The sequence below is a fragment of the Monodelphis domestica genome, chromosome 3, assembly GCF_027887165.1.
Source record: "Monodelphis domestica isolate mMonDom1 chromosome 3, mMonDom1.pri, whole genome shotgun sequence".
Classification (NCBI taxonomy): domain Eukaryota; kingdom Metazoa; phylum Chordata; class Mammalia; order Didelphimorphia; family Didelphidae; genus Monodelphis; species Monodelphis domestica.
Genome location: NC_077229.1, coordinates 317423612 through 317439261, shown reverse-complemented (window position 1 = coordinate 317439261; position 15650 = coordinate 317423612). Strand labels below are relative to the sequence as shown.

General features: G+C 43.8%; 1 protein-coding gene across 29 annotated transcripts in view; it reads right to left on the bottom strand.

Annotated features, from left to right (window-relative positions):
• The window catches only part of CSPP1 (centrosome and spindle pole associated protein 1), a 141941-nt gene that overhangs the window by 14346 nt on the left and 111945 nt on the right, over positions 1–15650 (bottom strand). For all 29 annotated transcript variants that reach the window (XM_016431486.2, XM_056824011.1, XM_056824026.1 and 26 more), the window contains one exon: positions 1962–2065. In XM_016431486.2, the coding sequence (XP_016286972.1) occupies positions 1962–2065 (104 nt within the window). The remainder of the gene's footprint in view (positions 1–1961; positions 2066–15650) is intronic.

Genomic DNA, 15650 nt, shown 5'->3' with positions numbered 1-15650 from the left:
ACTATTGTTTTGCATGAAGTTTTGTGTTGTAATTCTATTTTGATGGGTATTTTTTGCTTGTTTTGCTTTTGCATTTTGAACTTCGTAACTATTCTTTGTATATTTTTTCCTTTTTCCTTTCCTTGATTTGAATCCCTAGAGTAGGTAGTGGAAGATAGGATAAGATAAGTGAGTATATACTGTTTATTATTTTGGGTAAGAATTTTAGTTTCGGTTAGATATAAATTTGTTGGTGCACAAATGCCAAAACATTGTTCTTAACACTATTTTGGCTTTGTGCAAAGGGGGGAACTGTTATAAGTAAAAGACTAGATGAGGTGGGTCTACAAGGAGATGCAGATGCAGAAAAAAGATTGTAGAATGTGGGGGGGAAAGGGTGAGACAGTTAACTGCAATTGGGGTTTTGGCCTGGAGAGATTGGCTACTTGCCCTTGGCTGTTTCTACCTTATCTTTTTCCATCTTACCTGCTTCCCTACTGGCTGGTGGATATATACAGAGCTTCCTGGTGTGATCCTGAAACATCTATCTATAAGATTAGGTCTGAGGTCCATCTGGATCCAGGACCTCTCCTGGGCCCTGTTCTACCTAACTGCCAAAACCCACTACCTCTATTACCATCAAAAGGGTTGTTTATGGGTTATTGTAAATTTATTTATATTAGGGTCTGGGGTCTTTAGACAGATAGATAAGAATCAACGTAGTTTAAATCTGTGAAGACTCCTGGTGACAGGACATTTAGATCTGGGGGGTTTAGGGAGTTGACATTAGCTTAGAATTATCCAAATCCCCTTTTTATCTTCCCTAGTTTAATACATCTAACATCTGTCCCTATTATATAGTGGTCTGTGTTTGGTACCTCAGGATAGACTCTGCCCACAGTTGGCCTTCCCAAAAGAGTTATCCTTCTGATACTGGCCTACAATTAAACATCTAATCCCATCCTCAAACCACCCTCCATTATAGAACCCAGGTCCTCTGACTCCAAATCCAGGGGAAGAGCTACAGAATAAGAATTAGTTGCAGGTTTCTAGTAATATGTGCTGTAATTACAAGAAGATAATGTGAAACAAAAAATCTTAAAAATAGGAATGCTTTTCAGAAAAGCAACTAACTTCCAATACTGTTGCTCAGCCTATTCTTATCAGCCAACCAGTCTTCAACCCATTTCATTTTCAAATGCTCAAAATCAAGGGGGCAGCTGGGTAGCTCAGTGGATTAAGAGCCAGACCTAGATACGGGAGGTCCTAGGTTCAAATCTGGCCTCAGACACTTTCCAGCTGTGTGACCCTGGGTAAGTCACTTAACCCCCATTGCCTAGCCCTTACCACTCTTCTGCCTTGGAACCAATTCACAGTATTGATTCCAAGATGGAAGGTAAAGGTTTTTTAAAAAAAATCAAGACATCAACATTTTGGATGTTTGGCTTTGCTGGGACAGTTTTAGGCCACATGGTTGAGGCACAAGAACACAAGAACAACTATTGTGGCATGTCATTCATCCTAAGAAGCCTGAGATGGCCAGCCTCAAACCAAGCAGGTATTTGTAGTTCTTGAGAGTTTCCTAAGCTCTCTGAGGCATAACTGACACACATCCAGCAATCAAGGGGCCTTAGCAGATAGGCACCTAAAGGCAAAGCTACACAGATCTTCACTTCATTGTATTTATAGTTACACAAAAACTCTATGACCTCTTCAACAAAAGGAAATATTTTTTTAAAAATCCATGCCCACAGGGCAGCTAGGTGGCTCAATAGATAGAGCTGGGCATGGAGTCAGGAGGACTTAAGTTCAAATCTCATCTCAGATACTTTCTAGCTATGTAACCTTGGACAAGTCACTTAACCCCAACTAGTTAGCCTTTACCTCTCTTCTTAGAACCAAAACATAGAAGCATTTCTAAAATAAAAGATAATGGATTAAAAAAATAATAAAAATAAATTAAAAACCCAAGCCATACATACATTCAGATCTTTAATCTGGGTCCTTCTACGCTCCCTTGCAGATAACAATGGTTGTGAAGGTAAAGGACTGACTTCTAAAGGAGAATACCTCTCTCCATTTGTTCCTGGAAAATGAAAAATAATGAATTAAACTCTCAACCACATGCAAGCCTTTTACCTGTAAACCTAATAAGCCATTTGATCACATTTTTAAAGTGAAATTTCAGTTAGTATAAAGACCCTCATGAGCATAATGTCAAAAGAAGAGATACTGATTGTCAGAGACCATATTCGGGGACAACTTGACCTGAAACAAGATTTATGATCCTAGGGAAACTTAACAAACAAGTTACCTCCCAGGCGTCGCCAAGACCAACAGCCACAAAACATAACAATAACTATTCTTCATGTTCCCTCCTGGTACAAGCAGTCTTTAGTCACCACCACCACCCCCCTTTTACCTCAAGCATATATATTCTACCTTACACCTGCAATAAACGGAGCCTTGACACTACCAGATTGACTCTGTCTCTCTATTGCGTGCTTGGTCTCCCCCTCTCTCCCCCTATGGGTTCTTTTTAGGTGGCTGCTCCCCGAACCCCACCGTTGAAGTCCGGCAGGCCCGGATAGATGGCGCCTCAACGTGTTGGGATTTGAGTAAGACAGCTTACCGGACGACCGAGAAACAGATTCCGCGGACAAAGTAAACGGTAGAGGCTGAACGGACAGCCTTGAGATAAGGGTAAGTCGTCCCATCCCCCATAGGCATAAGAAGTTGAGAGTAATTACCCCAGAGTGACTGTATGTGACTGTGTGTAATAATTGTGTGACTGAGATGGGGAAGACACTCTCGAAAGAAACTTTATTTGTTAAAGAATTAAAAAATAGTCTCAGGGAGAGAGGTATTAGGGTAAAAAAGAAAAATTTATTTAAGTTCTTCTGCTTCATAGAGGAACAATGCCCCTGGCTCATTCTACATGGCCCGGGAATTCACCCCCTTACTTGGAACAAAGTGGGTAAAGAATTGAATAGCCTAATAAAATCAGGCCAAGAGATCTCCGATGAATATTTTTCTTACTACGGACTAATCCGTGATATTCTTAAAGAAGCCGACACCAATAAACAGGTGTCCCACCTCCTTAGCTTAGCTGAAGAGGCTATCTTAGACCATAAAACAAAAATTGAGAAGGAAGAAATACCACCAGAAAAAGACAAACGCCCTCCTTCCCTCTTAGATGAACCAATTGAAAATTCCTCCCTTAGGGAACCCCTTGTCCCTTCCAAACCCCACCTTTATCCTGTTCTATATACAAACCCTGAATCAGAGAATATACTTAAACCCAATTATCAGACAGAGCTAGAAGAAGAGGCCGCCCGCTATCAGGACAGTAATCGCCTGGAAAACAGGCCCCCCCTGCAGTATAAAAACAAATCTTTCCAGCACGATCTCTGTGGCAGCCTCACTCCTCCTAATTTTTCCGTACTTCCTGGTTCTGAGAATCTTAAAGAGGCCACAAAACAACTCAGCCAGCAAGTTACTGAACTTAAAAATTTCCTAGGACTTCAAAAGGAGGTGCATACATTAACTAACCAATTACATGAGCTGCAAATAGATATTTTTCGGCCTCTGATCCCTAAGTCCAAGCCAACTCGATTAAAAGATAAGACTGCTCTTGCCTTCCCGGTTGTTACTAGGCAACAACAAGCCGCTCAGATTCTACCGGAGGACATTTCTCTTCCCCCTTCTGTGGAATCCTCTGACTCTGAAGGAGCAGAAGGAGATGATACAGAGGGAAAAAACCCTAGTGGGGCTGACATTTCAACCTTACAACAATTCGGTAACCCGATCTATAAAAAATTAAAATTCAAACACATTAAAGACCTCCATTCAGCTGTTAAAAATTATGGCCTTAACGCTCCTTTTACACTCTCCATTCTGGAGGGGCTTGGAGGAGAAGGACACATGCTCCCCTCTGAATGGTCCAAAGTAGTACAGTCCGTCCTCTCCAGGGGACAATTTTTAATTTGGAAGGCAGAATTCCTTGAAAGGGCAGAAAATCAGGCTAAACTTAACTTGAAAAATGCCCAGACAGCTACTTGGACGGTTGACAAAATCGTCGGCCGTGACCGCTTTGCATCAGAAAGCCAGCAAATGAGATTAACCCCTGGCTTGCTCATGCAAACTGCACAAGCGGCTATGGCTGCTTGGCGGGCAGTTCCTGCCGCTGGGTCAGTCACAGCACCCCTCTCAAAAATCCTCCAGGGACCCAATGAGCCATACGCTCAATTTGTTGCAAAACTTTTAGAAACTGCTGAAAGGGTCTTGGGCCAAGATGGAGCAGATAACCCGATGGTGAGACATTTGGCAATCGAAAATGCTAATTCTGCCTGTAAGGCTGCCCTAAGAGGAAAAGCAAGAGATCTTGATCTAGATGGAATGATCCGCTTATGCAATGATATTGATGCTTATGATCACAAAATAAACAAGTCCATCTCCCTAGCCATAGGGGCTGCCATCCAGGCTTCTCGCCCCAACACCCCCCGCAATTGCTTTAAATGTGGACAACTTGGTCATTTTGCACGTCAATGCCCTTCTGGACAAAATCCTAGGCAGACTCCCGCACCAATAATAGCCCCTCCCAAACCACCGCCTAGCATTTGCCCAAAGTGTAGGAAGGGCCGGCACTGGGCCCGAGACTGCCGATCCAGAACCACCTTTAATGGGCAGATATTTCCCCCGGTACAGGGAAACGGGGTGCGGGGCTCCTTCGGGAGCCCCTGTCCAGCTCCCTTACTCGAGCCACAGCAGGTAGCGCAGGCTTGGACCTCTGTGCCTCCACCACCAGAATACTGACACCAGAGGAGGGCCCAATAATTCTCCCTACTGGCAAATTCGGACCACCACCCCCTGGTATGTTTTTCTTGGTCATAGGTAGAGCACTCACCACCCTGCAAGGTGTTGTAGTACATCCCACCCTTGTCGATAATGATTACACAGGAGAAATAAAAATCATCATAGAATCTCCACATGGCCCTGTTACCATCCCTGCAGGCAAACGCCTAGCCCAAGCACTCCCCCTCCCTATGATTGGCAATTTTCCAGCGGTAGCCCATACACGGGGCCCCTCCTCCCCAGGCTCCTCCAATATTTACTGGGTGCAGCAACTTACTGAGTCCCGACCCACACTTAAGTTGAAAATCGAAGGGAAAACCTTCACTGGATTACTAGATACAGGAGCGGATTCTACTGTTATTTCTCAGGCTCACTGGCCCCGCTCCTGGCCCCTTCAACCTTCATCTACCCATCTATCAGGAATAGGCCAAGTCCAAGACACCCTGCAGAGTTCTAAGATCCTTACTTGGCAAGATACTGAGGGCAATAGAGGCACCACACGCCCATATGTAGTTGCAGGGCTTCCTGTCAATCTCTGGGGCAGAGACATCCTAGCCCAAATGAGACTTCTCATGGTTAGCCCTAGTGACCCTGTCACCACCATGATGTTAAAATCTGGATACCTTCCAGGAAAGGGCCTTGGAAAAAGGGAACAAGGCCTCCCCCACCCCATTTCCTTTCGACCCCATAAGGACAGGGAAGGTTTGGGGTTGCAAAGTTTTTCAAAAAATTTTTCATAAGGGTCACTGATCCTCCTGCACTCCAGGCTGATAAAATTACATGGAAATCTGACTCCCCTGTCTGGATTGATCAGTGGCCCTTAACATCTGAGAAGGTTCAGGCTGCCATAACGCTGGTGCAGGAGCAACTTTCATTAGGGCACCTAGAACCCTCTAATTCCCCCTGGAACACACCCATTTTCGTTATCAAAAAGAAATCTGGGGGATGGAGGCTCTTGCAGGACCTAAGAGAGGTCAATAAAACTATGCTTCCCATGGGGGCTTTACAACCAGGCCTTCCATCTCCAACTGCCATCCCAAAAGGTTTTAGTAAAATAGTCATCGATATCAAGGACTGTTTCTTTTCCATTCCCCTTGACCCAGCCGACAGTCCCCGCTTCGCATTTTCCATTCCCATAGTTAATCACATTGGGCCCAACCCCCGTTTCGCATGGCGAGTCCTCCCACAAGGAATGGCCAACTCCCCGACCTTATGCCAAAAGTTTGTAGCTCAGTCCATTAACCCTGTAAGGACACAATTCCCTTCAGCTTACATCATTCATTATATGGACGACCTCCTGATAGCAGCTCCATCCTCCCACTTAACACAGACTATAGCTCAGACCATTGTATGTGCACTCCAGGCCCGGGGCTTCAGAATAGCCCCTGACAAGGTCCAGACCCAGTACCCCTTCACCTTCCTGGGATTCCGCCTTGAGCTTGACTCCTTATTTTCACATAAGGTTTCACTCACACGCTCCACTCTAAAAACCCTTAATGATTTCCAGAAACTTCTAGGGGACATTAATTGGCTACGCCCCTATCTACAACTTGCCAAGGCGGACCTTCGCCCTCTGGAAGACATCCTTCGAGGGGATGCTGACCCCTCCTCTCCTCGTTCCCTAACCCCAGCAGGTGAAGCTTCCCTTAAGAAAGTAGAACAAGCTATAGCTACACAGAACATTGGGTATTTTTCTCCCCACCTTCCCCTTTACCTTCTCATCTTTCCCACTGAATTCTCCCCCACGGGACTTCTATGGCAAGATCCCTCTCCACTCATCTGGATCCACCTCCCTATGTATAACCGGAAGATTCTCGCCCCTTATCCTGACCTGATTGCCCGATTAGCAATGATGGGCATCCGTCTCTCCACCCGGCATTTCGGCCGCTCCCCTGACCATGTGGTTTCCCCCTATAACAAGGAGCAGCTTGACTGGCTCAAATCTCAAAATGATAATTGGGCTATACTCATCTCTACCTACCAGGGCATCTTGGACAACCACATGCCCAGTAATAAATTATTGCAGTTTTTCACCCTTACCCCCTTCATACTCACACGCCAAACCCGATCCTCACCTATCCCGGGGGCACCCACGGTCTTTGTGGACGGCTCTAAAACTGGTCTTGCCGCCATAGTTATAAATAACCACCCCCGCTCTATCAAAACACCCTATGAGTCTGCACAGCTAGTAGAGCTTTATGCAGCCCTAACTGTCTTCCATTCCCTGCCTGATACCCCATTTAACCTCTATTCAGATAGCAGGTACGTTGTTCAATCTCTGCTCAGACTTGAGATTGTTCCCGCTGTTCAGCCAACAACCGCCACCTTTTCCCTTTTTTCACAACTTCAACAAGCCATTAGACGACGGTCCTGTCCCTTTTTCACGGGTCACATACGTGCCCACTCCGGCCTCCCAGGCCCTTTGTCTTTCGGGAACGATCTTGCAGATCAACACACTCGTTTAGCAGCCTTGGTTGCCACAACTACCCCCCCTCCCCATCCCTCAACCGATCCTGTCTCCCTTGCAACAGAGGCACATAGATTTCACCACCTCAACTCTCAAACCCTTCGCCTAGCCTACAAAATCACCAGGGAACAGGCCAGGTCAATTGTTAAAGGTTGCAAGAATTGTGTTACTCTCTTGCCTGAACCCCATCTGGGGATCAACCCCCGAGGTCTTCTCCCCGGCCATCTATGGCAAATGGACGTTACTCACGTCCCCTCTTTTGCTAGACTCAAATATGTTCATGTCTCCATTGATACATTTAGTGGCTTTCTTTTTGCATCTGCACAATCCGGCGAAGCCACAAAGCACGTTATCAAACATATGTTCCTTGCTATGTCCATGATGGGAAAACCCCTCTCCATCAAGACAGATAATGGCCCTGGCTACACCAGCCAGGCCTTTAAACAATTCTGTTCCCAGTTAGGCATAAAACACGTTACAGGTATCCCTTACAACCCACAAGGACAAGGTATTGTTGAACGTGCACACCAAACCCTCAAGAACACCCTCTTTAAACTTAAGACCCAGGAAACCTTTTACCCACTAGGTGGCAACCAGACCCTGCTTCTTGCGCATGCACTTTTTGTTCTTAACTTCCTCACTCTGGATGCAGAGGGACGCTCTGCTGCTGATCGCCACTGGCATCCACACACCACATCTGATCTGGCAAAAGTTCTTTGGCGAGACCCCCTTACAGGCCTGTGGCAAGGCCCTGACCCTGTCCTCACTTGGGGAAAAGGCTCAGCTTGTATCTTTGATGCCAAAGCAAACAACGCCCGCTGGGTCCCGTCACGATTAATCAAAACCACGAATATCCCCTCCCCTTAATCACCTTCCAGGGCCCATCCCTGAGAAAATCTTCTGTTCTCTTTCAGCTACTTCACAATGGAACAGATGGCGACAGTTCTGACAGTAACCCTCATCTGTATCCTGCTACCAGCCACCAGATCAGGAAGTCCACACATCCCCGTTCATCAAGTATGGGAGATTGTCAATCCAGTGAACCAAGCCGTTCTTGCCTCTGTCTCCAGTTCCCAGTGGCCGCGCCTTACATGGTTCCCCCAACTGACCATCGACCTTTGTGTCCTCGGTATCCCATACCAGTCATCAATGCACTATTGCGCCCCAAATGTGCCTGGTCTCCCGATTAAGGACTATTGGACCCAATATACCCAGTACCCTCTATACGGCTGCCCTGGGTTCGGCCAGCCAGACCACTGTGGGGGCCACTCATATGGATTCTGTGCCACATGGGACTGTGTGACTTTTGGCACTGCTCATTGGATCACCAACAAAGACTTGATTACCATCGCCCGAAATCCCTCCCGCCCTCAGACCTGCTCCTTTAATCCCCCCAATTGCAATCCCCTTATTATCAAATTCACCAACAAGGGCAAAACAGATCCCCGTTGGACGGAAGGACTCACCTGGGGACTGCGCCTTTATAAAAGGGGCCCCGATGATGTCTTTCTCTTCACACTCCGACTGCGCGTGACCCCTATTACCAACTCTATGGGTCCTAATTTTGTTCTCACTGACCAACACAGCCCTTCATATCAGTTCCCCCAGCCCCCCCGACCCCTCTCCCCCACCCAATTCCCCTCCCTTACACTCCCACCTACCCCTATTCCCAAAATACCTCCTGGTACCACTGATAGACTCCTCAAACTCATTGAGAGCTCCTATTTGGTTTTGAATGCTACCGCCCCAAACCTTACAATCAGTTGTTGGCTATGTCTCCACTCGCAGCCCCCATACTATGAAGGAATCGCCTTTACCGATCACCCTTATAACACCTCTGCCCCTTCCCCTCGATGCGCCCGGTTCCCCCACCACTTCACTCTTGCCGAAGTCTCCGGAAAAGGCCTTTGCATAGGTCACCCCCCTTCCTCTCACTCCCATCTTTGTAATGTTACCCTTCCCATCTCCCACTCCCCTCATTATCTAGAGGCTCCCAATAACACCTTTTGGGCCTGCAACACTGGCCTCACCCCCTGCATTTCCCTTCAGGTTTTTAATACCTCCTCAGAATTCTGTGTACTTATACAATTATGGCCCAGAATTACTTATCACACAGACACTGCTTTAGAAAAAATTTTGTCTCCGTCCCCTCGGGTTAAACGGGAACCCCTCTCTACTATTGCCATTATTCTAGGTATTGGTGGTCTTGCTGCCGGCATTGGCACCGGCACCACCGCTTACCTACAGACCCAACACCTCACAACTTTACATGCTGATATGACAACTGACATTGAGATCCTAGAAAAGTCTGTTTCTGCTTTAGCAAAATCCCTATCCTCCCTCTCAGAAGTTGTACTGCAGAACAGACGTGGCCTCGACCTACTTTTTTTAAAAGAAGGGGGATTATGTGTAGCCATTAAAGAAGAATGTTGCTTTTATGCTGACCACACAGGCATGGTCAGAAAATCAATGGCAAAATTAAGAGAACGCCTAGCCCTTAGAAAAAAGAAGGCCGAGGCCCAAGAAGGATGGTACAACAATCTTTTAAGAAAAACCCCTTGGCTCTCTACTCTAATTCCCACAATAATAGCTCCCGTTATTATCATCCTCCTAATACTCACCTTTGGCCCTTGGGCTTTCCAACGCCTGACTGGATTTATTAAATCAAACATTGACTCAGCCCTTACTAAGTTCCCTACGGTCCAATACCATCGTATCGAAATAACAGATACTGACCGACCACACATTCCTACTGATCGTCTCCAATTTACTAGCAGGGCGGTAACCCAATGACGGGAATAGCACAGGTCCTTGACCCTTGATGGTCAAGCAACTCCCCCTGTGTAGCCTAAGACAGGGGCCGTCGCTGCGGTCCTGACTTAAAACCTTCCCTCTATAAAAAAGAAAGGGGGAATTGTCAGAGACCATATTCGGGGACAACTTGACCTGAAACAAGATTTATGATCCTAGGGAAACTTAACAAACAAGTTACCTCCCAGGCGTCGCCAAGACCAACAGCCACAAAACATAACAATAACTATTCTTCATGTTCCCTCCTGGTACAAGCAGTCTTTAGTCACCACCACCACCCCCCTTTTACCTCAAGCATATATATTCTACCTTACACCTGCAATAAACGGAGCCTTGACACTACCAGATTGACTCTGTCTCTCTATTGCGTGCTTGGTCTCCCCCTCTCTCCCCCTATGGGTTCTTTTTAGGTGGCTGCTCCCCGAACCCCACCGTTGAAGTCCGGCAGGCCCGGATAACTGATAGTTGAAAGTTATCAGATTGTCAACATTTTTACTCCATAGTTCTGTATCCAGTTTCCCAAATAAGACAAACCCTTAAAGAACTTACTTAAAGAGATTTTTTTTTAAATCTTTAGCCAAATGACTAAAATCTTCTCTCAAATGTACAAATTTCCTGTGTTTAGTCTTGGAACATAGGGGAGGTCAAAGTTTTCTCAACTTTTGACTTTGGTATACAACAATCACACTATAGACTAGAAAAAGGTCATTCACAGCTTTTCTTCAGCATTCTTTAATCACAGAAATATTTATTGAGTTCCTAATACAAATGGTGCCATGAACAGTGCTACTTACTGTGGAGGATATGAATTTTTTTTGCCCTCAAGGAGAAACAAAGAAGTAAATGATGTTTGGGGGAGGCAAAATGGAGCTATAAAGTCAAATGCATCTTTACACCTGCTGATAAGATAGTATCATGAATGCTGCTGCTAGAAAGGGAAATCGATTTGTTCTTTTATTTTGTAGGGAACAACCAGGAGCTATAACAATGGTTTGTACAGGAGCCATCTTGGGGGGCTTAGGATAAGTTGTTCAAACCACATGTTCCTCAGGGTGGTACAGGAGGAAAAGCACTGTCTCTAATCAAAAGACCTAGGATCAAATCCTACCTGTGCTACTTGTTACCTGGGTGGAGCAGAGTAAGCCACAACTTCCCTATATTTCCATTTCCTCAGCTATAAAATAACAAGATTAGATTAGATGACCTCTGATGTTCCCACTAACTATAGTCTATGATCCTAGAATATTTTCCGGGGGGAAGAGAGGTGTAATATGTATAGATGAAATAAATACAAACACCCATAAGTCATTCTGAGACTACAAGGAAAGCTGTTGGTGGTCAAAGGACTAGATAAGGCTGATAATGATGCTTACTTCTCAGGGAGGACATGGAGACATGGACACACACACAGACACACACACCCCTACCTACACACACGTGACCATCATGATGGCTAGTCAGAATGAACCTTAAGTAATTTGCCCATTACAGATTTTAACAAAATTCAGAAAATAAGCCTGTATCTGTAACCATTTCCTACAAACCCTGAGGCAATGTTCCTCATAGTTGTGTGATTCTAGAGATTTATTTGTAATTACCATTAACCTAAAGAACCACATGATTCCTGGCATGTAAAGTCAACTGGAACATGGCATCTTCATGCAGAAATGAGATAACTGGAAGATTCAAGAGGCATAGCCTGATGGTCCTTGTTGGCTAAAGAACCATGATTTTATACTCTTATGAGTTAGAAGCTATGGTCTTAGATGTCGTTCACCTTATATGCAACAACTCTGAGGCCAGTCCTGCCTTATCGTATTCCGAATCGCCACCCTTAGGTCTCACTATCCTTTATAACACCTCTACTGAGAGGAACAGATAAAATCTAACCATGCTTCATTTTAGTAACGATAAATTACTGACAGTTCCAGTGTTTTAAGTTTCATACAAGATAACTCGCTCAACCTTCAAGAAAAATTTGAGGCAAGAGATGTGGAAGAAGTGCACAAAATTATCTTTGCTCTCTGCCACATGAATCCCAGATTATTTTCAGCAAGTTTTCCTGAAAGTTGATATCATCTTGCCATGAGTAATCCCTCTCTGCCTTTGCCTTATACCTCACCAGAACCGCCTGGTATTACACAATGAATTCGCCTGACAGGCTTAGAGAACACCCACCCCTATCCCCAGCCTTTTGTATAACCATCTGTATTTTATGCATTGTCATCTTTCTGTTACTTGTTTCATACAAAAGGAAAATGTAAGGAAATGTGGCAGCTCTGGGGAGATGAGTAGCCTTTTTTTCCTGGCCACATGGCTACTCATTTCATTCCATTTAGATCCACAGATTCCATAGTATATTTATGGTATTAAAAAATAAATATATTGGTATTACACAATCCTGTGAATGTTTTATGCATTTCTGAGTTTCTAAACTTTTTCTGTCATCTCCTGGCCTTTGTGTGTCATCTATAGCTTCTGTAAAACTCCCCCAAAATTCCCATTCAATTTCTTATGCTGATCCATGATATATTGAAACCATGATGGGAAAAGACAAAGGACACCTTTGAGTCTGTCTTTGAGGCAGATAGATGACTTACTGGATAGAATATTGATTCTGGAGTTAGAAAGATCTGAGTTCAAATGTGACTTTAGCCACTTACTAGCTGTGTGACTTTGAGCAAGCCATTCAACTTCCTTTTGTTTAGGAGGCAGCTAGGTGGTTCCGTGGATAGAGAACTAGGCCTGGAGTTAGGGAAGACATGAGTTCAAATCTGTCCTCAGATACTTTCACTGTGTGAAATCACTGGGCAAATCACTGGGCAAATCACTTAACCTCTATTTGCCTCAATTCAAACTACTACAGTATCTTTTCCAAGAAAATCCCCTGAATTTATGGTCCTTGAGGTCACAGAGTTGGAAATATCTGAATGACTAAACAAAAAAATATTGTCTACCTAAATAGTATAATATACTCTGTTGTGGTTCTTTTTTTTTTTAAACCCTTACCTTCCGTCTTGGAGTCAACACTGTGTATTGGCTCCAAGGCAGAAGAGTGGTAAGGGCTAGGCAATGGGGGTCAAGTGACTTGCCCAGGGTCACACAGCTGGGAAGTGTCTGAGGCCAGATTTGAACCTAGGACCTCCCGTCTCTAGGCCTGCTTCTCGATCCACTGAGCTACCCAGCTGCCCCCTGTTGTGGTTCTTTGAGGACAGAAAATCTGTTGTACTCAATACAACAAATTTATTTCTATATTTTCCGTTTAGTAAATATTATAACTGGATAGAATGCTGTCAATGGTTTCAGCTGTTTTCCAGATCAAAAAGAATCTCTAATTCAGTGAGATCATGAAAAATCTCATAATTGTTTCTAATAGCCATTTCTCGAAATAGTAATTACAATTTTACAGGTAGAATTTCCCATGAAATGAAATGAAATTTTACAAAACAAATATAGTACTGATTCCAAAGGCAGGCAGGTCAAAAATAGAAAAAGAAAACTATAGACCAATCTCCTTAATGAATATAGATGCAAAAATCTTAAATAGGATACTAGCAAAAAGACTCTAAAAAAGTGATCACCAGGGTCATTCCTATTGAAAACATTAGAAAGCATAAGAATAGAAGGGCCTTTCCTAAGAATAATAAACAGTATAAATATATATAAAACCATCAGCAAATATCATCTGCAATTGTAAATCTCGAAATTTCTCAGACTTGTGAATGTTAAAAATTTCCCCACGGGGAATTCTCAATTGGAACAATTCCCTACCGAGAACATTCCCCATTTTGACTGTGAGAACTCGCCAGGATCAGAAATGGGAGGACCTCTACTCCACCCATACTTAAGACTGCTTTAGAGGAGAAAACTCCTTGCTAAACAATGAAAGTACTTGGACCCATGCTTATGATGAGGCAGGGAGTTCTTTGAGCCATGCCTGTTTTTAGAATTGATACAATGGGATGCTAGGTACCTATAAAGGTCGGGCAACTTGTAAACTTACCAGGAGCAAAGAGGTGAAAACTTACTTAGAGGTTTTCTCTTGAGGGGATTAGTCGACTCAGCTGTGTTTTCTCTGGTTCAGACTTACTAAAGGGATTAGTCCACCCAGCAGTGTTTTTAGAATGGGTTGTCCTTTGGAAAACGTCTACTGTGATTGGTAGATGTAAGGACTTAGGGGAGGTGACATAGGAGAAAACCCCCTATATAAGAAAAAGCAGAATCTCTTGAAAGACAATCCTTTTGAGGAAGATCTCTTAGGAGGAATTCTTTTGGAGAGCTCGGATGAGGATCACTTGGGAAGAATCTCTTGAGAGAGGCTCTGGAGAAGGGAAGCTCTTGGAGGACAATCTCTAAGGAGGTCTCGCTGGAGCTCCTCTGAGGAGACTCTGTCCCTCTGGAGGCTCTGGAGAGAGGCCCTTTGAAACAGTCTCTGGCTGGAAGGCTCTTTGAGGAGGACTCTGGCTGGAACTCTCTCTGATGAAGTCAGCTGAGATGGAGCTGGCCTGGTATCACTAGAATCCTTGCTTAGACAGACCTTGTGGTGAGTGATAAAAGACTGACTGACTGATCTCTCTCTCTTAAGACTCAGGTCTAGGCCATGTTGGCTTAAGGCCCTTCATACTTATTTCCTTTTTCTCTCTTTCTCTCTTTTCTTTAATTCCACATTTGTATTAATTAAAATCTCTATAAAACCCAGTTGACTTGGGTATTTGAATAATTGGGAATATTTCCCTGGCAACCACCTTATATTTTGATTTAAAACCAAGACACTGTAGTGAAACATATTTTCTGCGGTCAAATTTACTCACCTATTCTTATATCTACAACAATTTAATGTCTCCCACCATTTTAAATATTACAAATGGGGACAAACTAGAAGCCTTTCCAATAAGATCAAGAGTGAAATAAGGATGCCCATTATCACTTCTATTATTTAACATTGTACTAGAAACACTAGCTCTAGGAATTAGAGAAGAAAAAGAAATTGAAGGTATTAAAATAGGCAATGAGGAGACCAAGCTTTCACTCTTTGCAGATGATATGATGGTCTACATAAAGAATCCCAGTGAATCAACCAAAAAGCTAGTCGAAATAATCAACAACTTTAGCAAAGTTGCAGGATACAAAATAAACCCACATAAGTCATCAGCATTTCTATTTATCTCCAACACATCTCAGCAGCAAGAATTAGAAAGAGAAATTCCATTTAAAATCACTCTAGACAACATAAAATACTTAGTAATCTATCTGCCAAGACAAACACAGGAACTATATGAACACAACTACAAAACAATCTCCACACAATTAAAACTAAATCTAAACAATTGGAAAAACATCAACTGCTCATGGGTAGGACGAGCTAACATAATAAAAATGATCATCCTACCCAAATTAATTTACTTATTTAATGCCATACCCAAATTCATTTATTTAGTGCCATACTCACTGAATTACCAAAAAATTTTTGAAATTAGGTTTGGATCAACATCTCACACCCTACACCAAGAAAACTCAGAATGGGTGGATGACTTAAATA